General features: G+C 37.7%; 1 protein-coding gene across 1 annotated transcript; it reads right to left on the minus strand.

Moving 5' to 3' along the window:
- Positions 1–4,758: 4,758 nt before the first annotated feature.
- LOC129877499 (uncharacterized) lies at positions 4,759–8,742 on the minus strand. The gene is made up of 4 exons (XM_055953011.1): positions 8,377–8,742; positions 8,137–8,251; positions 6,758–6,941; positions 4,759–5,320 (listed from the first exon to the last, which is right to left on the minus strand). Exons 1-4 carry the CDS (start codon positions 8,560–8,562, stop codon positions 5,101–5,103), a joined length of 705 nt encoding a protein of 234 aa, XP_055808986.1. The 5' UTR covers positions 8,563–8,742; the 3' UTR covers positions 4,759–5,100.
- Between the last annotated feature and the right edge of the window lie 230 nt (positions 8,743–8,972).

The raw sequence follows: 8,972 nt of genomic DNA on the forward strand, positions 1-8,972 counted from the left end.
TTCTTTCAAATGCCTTACCTATTGCTTGGCTACCCTTCTCCCACCACCATCTCCTCCCTTTCTGCCGCCACCGTCATCACCTCCACCACCACCAATTGTTCATCCATCACCACCACTTCCTCCTCTTCCACCACCACCATTTCCTTCTTTTTTTTCCTCCACCACCACCATTGCCACTTCCTTCTCCTCCATCATCGCCTCCATAGCAACCACCACCTCTACCTTCATTTTTACCACCAACATCAATACCTTCTTTGCCTCCATAACCACCCTCACCTTCATCTAACAAGCGCTGAAGTTGTTACAACAAGTAAGTCATCTATTGTAGCAAGTTAACAATTTATTGCAATAGGTGTTCTATATGTTGCAACAGACGACGACATTTGTTGCAACAGATAGGGATTTGTTTCTATCTGTTGCAACAGATAGCACATTTGTTGTAAAGAAGAGAAGTGTGATAAAACATGATGAACGTCGACGGCGATGACGGCGGCAACAATGATCATAAAGAAGAAGAAAACAGAGGAAGAATGAAAGAAAGAAAAAAGAAGAAGATAAGGGAGAGAGAAATCTGAAAAGAGAAAGGAGAGAGAAAGGAAGATTAAAAAGATAATGAAGGGAGAAATTTCAAAATTTAAAATTTAAAAAGGAAAGGAAGACTTTTCAAAATTTTCAAAATATATTATTATACACCCCAAATTCTTTCATTACTCAAATCTAGTCTACTTTTCATTTAATCTCATTTGATCAATTTAAAGTGATCAAAAAATAAAACCAACACTTAAAAGACACCTTTTGTTCAATCTTCTCAAGAGTCTATGCTAGATTTATTAATTAGGTATCTATAGGCTGATCTTTGCTAAGAGTCTTCAATAAACACTAATGGTAATAAGTTTTTGTAGAGAGCATGATTATAGTATAGAGTATAATTGTTCAGATTCTATGATAAACTTTAAATTGTGCACAACAATCCATAGAAATAAGTAGAAGTGGTGAATTTTGAACATATTAGAAGCAATAGGATCAGGAAAGAAGATATCTAGGACAAGGTGGGAACAAAATGATAAAATCAAAGTTTAGATGATTTGGTCATGTGATGAGTCGAAGTGTAAATGCCTTAGTGAGGAGGTGCGAGAGGTTGTATATAGTGGGTACAAGGGGAGGTGGAGGTAGGTTGAAGAAGTATTTGGGATAGGTAATTAGACAGAACATGATATAACCTCAGCTTAGTAAGGACATGTCCCTAGATAGCAGGGTGTGGAGGTCGTGGATCAGGATATAAGAATAGAGAGTAGCACAATTTTGCTTGTCATAGTAATAGACTTATTCTTGCCATGTATTGATTTTGATTTCTATTGAACAATGAAAAAAAGTCTCACATAGATGGTTAATGAGATGGGTGGTTTTCTTATAAGGTTTGGACACTCATTCTCCTTTTGATCCAACATCTAATTGTACATGGTATTAGAGGGTACCTATCTCACCTGATGTTGGGCCCCCACATTATATTTGCCCACACACCAAATGTCCAGTCCTGAGTGTGAGGTAGGGTGTTGAAGAATGGAAAAAGTCCACATCGGTGGTTAATGAGATATGTGACCTCATTATAAGGCTTGACAATCCTCCTCCCGTTGAGCTAGATTTTAAAGTGTGAGTTAGTTCTAAGACCTAATTTTACAATTTCCTTTATCATGTTTGTTTTTTGTGCTTTAGTTATCGCACTATGTTGTTGTTATTATTGTTCTTTCGACTAGTTGCTATATTTTCTTCATTGTCATTCTTTTTTCCCTTTTATACCTGCTTTGATTTGTTGTAATAAAGTCGATGATCTTCCGAAAATAGCCTCTCTACCTCCACGAGGTAAAGGTAAGGTCTTGGTATACTACCCTCCCCGGACCCAACAACAACAATCCCAATGTAATCCCACTAAATAGAGTCTGGGGAGGGTAGAATGTATGCAGACCTTACCACTACCTTAGAGGTAGAGAGGTTGTTTCTGATAGACCCTCGGCTCAAGAAAAAATAGTCCAAAGTAGAATAGGGAGAAATAACATAAATGAAGACAACCATGGAGAAATACTACATAACCTAACAAATCATCCTAAACAGTAGTCATAACAAAATACAACAATAATTAACGTGTAAAACACCACAAATAATGACCAAACTCAAAGGAAAAAGAAACTACAAGAGCAATACTACTAACAGTAAAGAGGAATAAGCAAGACAACACTCAACTAACTAACTAATCTCCTATCCTAATATGTGTCCTTCATAACCTTCTATCTAAGATCATGTCTTCTGTAAGTTGAAACTGCGTCATGTCGTGTCTAATCACCTCTCCTCAATACTTCTTCAGCCTACCTATACCTCTCTTGAAACCCTCCCCAGACACCACTTTTGGGATCTCATTGGGAATGTTGTTGTTGTACTATTCTCTCCTATTTCAGGTGACTGTTGTGAGGATATATCACACTGATTTTGACAAATATCATGCGTATAGTGTTTAACAACTATTAATAGGTGTCTTGTATTGGTAAAATTATCAAAGTTTGCATGTTTCTCTTATTTTCTTTGATTATCCTCGAAGTTGATGATTTTTCATTTAGTTGGAGGTAGTGTGTTTCTAATTTAGAATGCGATTCCTAATCTTATTTGTTTTCCTACCTTTTCCAATTCCGAGTATCTTAAGAAATCTCATGTTCACAAATTTAGCGAGGTATATCAATGGACAGGATGGTAATATAGAGGTATATGTTTTCCGCCAAACAATGGTGGGGTAGGCATTCATTTGTCCTAGCTTGGCTAAAAGATAAAAGTTATTATGCTCAATCTTACCAGGCTAAGAAAAGGGTTGGGTCATGTTAGTGAAGATTGTGGAAATAGATATTCTTCTTTTTCTTCCTTTTGAGTTTCAAAAAGAAAAGGAGGAAGTAGGTGGAACAAGTTGGTGGAAACACAAGTCAGCGAGTTAGGGGTCTTCAATATTCTCTTTTGGTTGGGGTGGGAGAGGCTGTGGGTTTAGTTGGAAGCAGTCATAGGTGACATATTCTATTTGCATTGTTTCTTTAGTCAGAGACCACGTTATTCCTAGGTCAGAAATGTCTAATGGTTTGTATTGCAGGGAAAAAGGGTATGTGGACTTGGAAAGAGACACAAACCTTATAGATCGATCAATTGCACATTTTCTCTTCAGGTCTTCAGGCTCATACACAACACCTCGTACCCTTCCATGGTAAGCTTTTCTTGATGTTAACTACGCTATGTTTGACGTTCTGGTGGATCAAACCTTATCCTGCCAAATGAATGAACAGTTCATCGTCTCTGAGTTGCCAGCTGATGATGGCTAAGTACTTCATCTGTCTTGGAGAAACTGCAGCTAAATTAGAGAGAAGTTTCTGATAACTGACCATAAATACTTAAAAAGCCTAGAGACTCTGTGGTGTCTACATTAATCATCGTGCTTCGTCATGTGTAGGGTTTATCAACATTATGTTACAAGGTATTTTATATTTATTTTTTTATGTTTTATCAGAGATGTTTCCCGTCCATTTTGTTGCATCTCCTTGAAGGGCTTTCACGATCAGTTTCTTTCTTATCATGAAATCAAATCTTTGTGGTCAGCATTTTAACACACAGGATCCATGCACAATAATCCATTCTTCTGTATACAGATTTCGAAGAACTAATTTCATCTGACAACTAAGCATTTTCTGAAATTCTGATAACTGCAAGCTTTGGACTAGTTCATTACACCATTTTCTTTTTTGTAGTGTGTAGGCAGTACATTTATGTAAATGGTTCCTCACTTCTCTTTTCTTTTCTTTTTAGTTTGGGAATTTGATCTGCTTACGTTATAACAACAAACAGATTTAGACATTGTTTTACTGAAATTTGATGAAGTATTTGATTTGGCAAATTCAGAAACTGCAAGCCAAATCCAAGGCTGTTATTTTCCCCTTCAATCTGCGCTTATATGAATTTTCAGGAAGACAATAATGCTGGGGAAGCTGCTTTAACATGCTTTATCGGTTCTAAGTGAAAATGTCGTCCTAAAAATGAAGCTGTTTCCTGTGGTGAATAAGAGTGTGGAAATGAAGGGGCAGTTACCAACATATCTAAGAGTGACAGCATAGCGGAGTTAACCTAAACAGCAGTTCTATGGTTTTGCTTTAGGGGTAGAGAAATGAGGGGTTAATATATGTAGCAACCGCGACTCCTCAATTGCTAATTGCGATTTAAATTCTACCCAGTTGAGCTCGTGATGGCTAGAAAGCTATGTGATGTATAGACTACTGGCCTTAGTGCACGCTCTCTCTCTCTCTCCCGGTTGAAGAGCGTCTCATGTTGGGGATCTTGGAGGTTACAATTGGCTTATGACAAATATGTTGTTCTGATCTGTTAAAAGAAGTGATCAATACATTTACATGACAGCTTACACGATTTTTATTTTATTTTTTGTATGTGGCTGTCACATCATCATAAGAGAAGCATTGTTGTAATATTTATGTAAGAGAATCTGTGATCTGTAAACTATTTTATCTAAGGAGAACCATTTACCAGATAAAACTTATTCAATAAATTTGCATTTCACGTCATATATGCAAAAGATTGCATACCAAGTTATGTCCGGACATTGTTTAAGCTTTTAGAACTTTTGCCCCATTAGGCATAAATTTGATTGTTAAAGGGTAAAAACAAAGATTAGTAATTTGAAAGACGACATGCAATTTTATGAAACAAACCTCATTATAAGTCAAGAAATTATCCCTACGTAATGTATAATCAAGTCACCAAATTGAAAACAACAAAAGAGCATGACATATGTTGACTGCACAGCTTCTTCCTAACAAGAAGTATCAAAAACCAATTTTACGCTGCAACAACTTGAGAAAAACGAACAAAGTGGTGGCACCTTAGCTTTAAAGCCGGACCAGAATCAAAATCACACAGGTTATGCACTTCAAGCAGATCGCTGCAAGATTACCGCATAATTCCCAGGTTCACTTCAGCTGAGTACAGCTGCTATAAGTACATAGTTGATCGATTATGCTACTAGATGACCTACATATATTTTGGACCAACATGTTTTACACTTGACTAATCAAATTGTTGGCGGAGATGCATTTCTGTCTCACTTTTCCACGTTGCATGGGATGACTGCCCCTTCATCCTCTTATTTTTCTCCTTGTCTTTGACGGTAGACCCCTTCTTCTTGACTGGCTCTTCATCAGAATTTACAGGGCGATCACCACACGCTGGGCACACCATCCCTCTTGTGTGTGTGTATGTTTTGGGAATTCCACATGTCAAGCACATCCTAATACAAGATGCATAGTAAATAAATTGCAATCAAAATTTCAGTAAAAAGAACTATTCACTAGCATACATAGTGACATTGTCACAAAAAGATGTATAATCCTCACCACATCCTAATGGGAAGGAAAAATAATAGTTCATTCAGCTGTCTCTAGTAAAAGGAGTAATACATACTAGGTGAGAATATCATAAACAGAGGTACAGTTCTTACAATGCAGGGACTGTCCTACCTGGACGGCAGCAAAAAAAAAATGGAATTCAAAACGTAGCCATGGAAAAAAATTCAAGTTAATGCATGATGGTCTACCGCCAAATTCATCACTAGCAACCCCAAAAGGGGTGAACCAGGATGTAGTATGTCCACTTCTTGACATAGATTCTACATCAGTTGTGGTTTGGGAAGCATAAGAACCATAGTTAATATGGGAGGCTTAAGCTCATGGTGTTTGAGCTGCAGGTACCACAGATCATGCAAGATATAAGCAAGCTTGATCACACCTCAACTAATACCATGGGATACCTACTATTTCACATATCCCACCAACACAGGTACAGAGTAGCTCTATCCACCAAGGCTTTGGACAGATGGGAAAAAATCACTTAGTGTTTTGTCTCCATTGTGATTTGACTATGAGGTTCTTGACTTACTTCATTGACCACTAGGCTACACCATTGGGTGCCAAGTATTTCAAATATTTTACTACATTCTGAAATAAAAATTGTCTCATCCAATGTTTTTAGAATTGAAAAATGCATTAAAGGGACAGGTCCAAGGGGCTTGAAGCGCAAAGCGAGAGGTGAAGCGCACATTTCTAAAGTGAACACATGTTATAGATTTTTTTTTAATGATTGTGCTATCTGCACGAGCTTATGCACACCTCAACTACTTCCATGGGATACCTCGCACCTCGCACCTCGCACCTCGAACCTCGAACCTCGAACCTCGCACCTCGCACCTCGCACCTCGCACCTCGCACTAGTGATAAGAACCAGGTAACTCTGTCCACCAACTCTAGGACAAGGGGCAGCCCGGTGCATTTAAGCTCCCGCTATACGCAGGGTCCGAGAAAGGGCCCGACCACAAAGGTCTATTGTACGCAACCTTACCTTGCATTTCTGCCAGAGGCTGTTTCCAAGGCTTGAACCTGTAACCTCCTGGTCACATGGCAGCAACTTTACCACCAACTCTAGGACAAATACATAAAATTACTTAGTGTTTTCGCCTCTTCTAGAATTTGAACCTTAGACCTCATGGTTCTCAACCCGCTTCATTAATCACTAGGCCACACCATTGGGTGCCAAGTTACGAAAATTTAAGATACCAAACATATATGAACAATCATATTGCAATTAAAATAACTAATTCTAGCAATCAATTTCCAACTTTCAAAGTTGAAATTCTGATAATAAACCCCTCCATTGAAATGATAATCCATACCTCAGAAGCTCTGCTGCATCTTCTGCACCAGGATAGCTCGCAGTTGCCATAAGTTTGCTTCCTTGTACAGTGCCAATAGAAGCATTTCCTTGACCAGTGGCTGTCTTCAGGATGCCCCCACCAACATCGCTTCTCACCCTCTCATGGATTCCTACTAACTGAGCCTTTGACTCCACTACAGCACCTATAAAGGTGAAAGATTAAAAACAAAAAAATAGGAAAATGTACAAACTGTGACCATTAAAGATTCTCCTCTATTGGCAAAAAGATGACTAGACAAAGAAGAGGAACAAATATTTTGATGGTAGTTGATAAAATTATACACCTAATGATGCTTCCTAGTGCAAAAATTTATCATGCCCCATTTTGAAGAAAAGACTTCTCAGCATATAACCATTGGAGGAATATCAATTTTTTCTTGGATTTACTTCTCTACCTTAGAGGATTGAAATGCTGAAGTATGCAAAGTTAAAACATTCGATTGCAAACAGGCTTCAACCAGACCTACGAACGCTCTACTTATAAGCTATTTAAGTTGCATTCACTTTGGTTTTCTATGTTATGGCTACAAGGATAAATAACCACATCGAAGCCCCTTCACAAGGCTAGTTTTCCTGAAAAAGTCTGTCTGTGTTCTCCACTCTCTCTATTAAGTATTAATTTTATATTGAGGCCGTTTGGATTGGCTTATAAGCAGTTTTCAGCTTTTTTTGAGTGTTTGGCTGACCAACTTAAAGTCATTTTGTGCTTAAAATAAGCCCCAATAAATAGTTGGGTTTATTTGGATGAACTTATTTTAAGCAGTTTATAAGTTGAAAACAGCTTATAAGTCAAAAAATAAAGTTGGCTTCCACCTACTTTTTTAAAAAAAAACATATAAGCAGTTTTCAACTTATAAGCCGCTTAAAAATAAGTCAATCCAAACAGGCTAATTATTAGGTTTTTCCTTCTCAATTGATGCTTAAAAATATACATCGTTTTAATGATCTAGACAGCAAACTGAAATGTATGAAGATAGTTGGATCATAATTTTTTTCTAAACCTCAGAGGACAGAGGTAATGAACGTACTTTTGTTATAACATTAGCTTTGCCAGACGACTTAGCCTTAGAACTTTCACGCTTTGGGTTTTGCTAGAGTCAGTTGTGCTTTGGGTGTATTACACCTGCAAGATGTCTGATAAGACTTGCTGAGCACTACTGAACCAAATCATTAATTTTGTAACAAAAATTCCACGAGCAATATAATGATGAATTGTTCAAGTCCCAATCTCTCTTTTAAAAAAATTATGCCCAAATGAGCCAAATTGTATAATAACAACACAACAAATTCCCTCATGTAAAATAGCATTAAGGGGAAGTGTAGGAGACAGAAAAATACCAGCTGGTAAATCATTCTTGTTTCTGCTGTACTTACGGCGACCGTGTCGCTGTCCATCCACGTCCTTTCCAGCTTCTTCAACACTGTTGTTCAAGAACTCCGGCGGTCCTGAAATCTCCAATAATTTCAAACATAAATGTTTCAAACTGCATTTCACATAATAACATGGAAAAGGGTACAGCTTTCTTATTGCCCTATCCACAAATTAAAAAAAGTAAATTACTAAGGAAATTTATTTACTTCGGAGAAGGCGTCAAGGGCAGACGGGAGCAAGGAAGATGAGGAAGGGTTAGGGTTAAAAAAGGGTTTGTAACGATTCTGTGGAACGTGGTCGTTTTCGTCGTCGTCAGACTTGTCGTACTGAGGTTCTTGTTCTTGTTCTTCTTCCTCCGACGAGGAGTAGCCTTGTATGAGTGATAAACTCATCGTCACCCGCCGGCACGATCCGAATAAGAACTTCGAGTTTAGAGTTCTGTGTTAAGACACCAGTAGCTTGCCAGTTATCCTTTTAGCCCGCCGCAACTCACAAAAATCAGACTTAAAAGTGCAAAATTGTAACTTTGTTTGCTTACAGGTTACAACTATGTTCAATTTTTCTTACTCCTTTCCAAATTAGACCAATTTAAATCAATAACTGATCTTCGTTTGATCTTTTCCGGAATTTACTATGATTTTAATTTAACAGCAAGTCGGTCTAGCTTCTTACTTTTTCACCTTTCAAAAAAGTTGAAATAGAAAGGAGATGAACGTACAGAAAAACCCTCTTTAAATTTGTCAAAGATCTTTGGAATTCATTTATTTCTCTCAGGGGTCGTAGCAAGAATGCCCGAATACAT

Source organism: Solanum dulcamara, chromosome 12, assembly GCF_947179165.1.
Source record: "Solanum dulcamara chromosome 12, daSolDulc1.2, whole genome shotgun sequence".
NCBI lineage: Eukaryota > Viridiplantae > Streptophyta > Magnoliopsida > Solanales > Solanaceae > Solanum > Solanum dulcamara.

Bases quoted from the DNA above. Each gene is read 5' to 3' on its own strand.
- LOC129877499 (XM_055953011.1), bottom strand. From the start codon at position 8,562: ATGAGTTTATCACTCATACAAGGCTACTCCTCGTCGGAGGAAGAAGAA. The intron at 8,252-8,376 runs GTAAATAAATTT...AAATTATTGGAG, and splicing joins CCCTTGACGCCTTCTCCGAA to ATTTCAGGACCGCCGGAGTT. The intron at 6,942-8,136 runs GTATTTTTCTGT...TCACCTTTATAG, and splicing joins CAAGAATGATTTACCAGCTG to GTGCTGTAGTGGAGTCAAAG.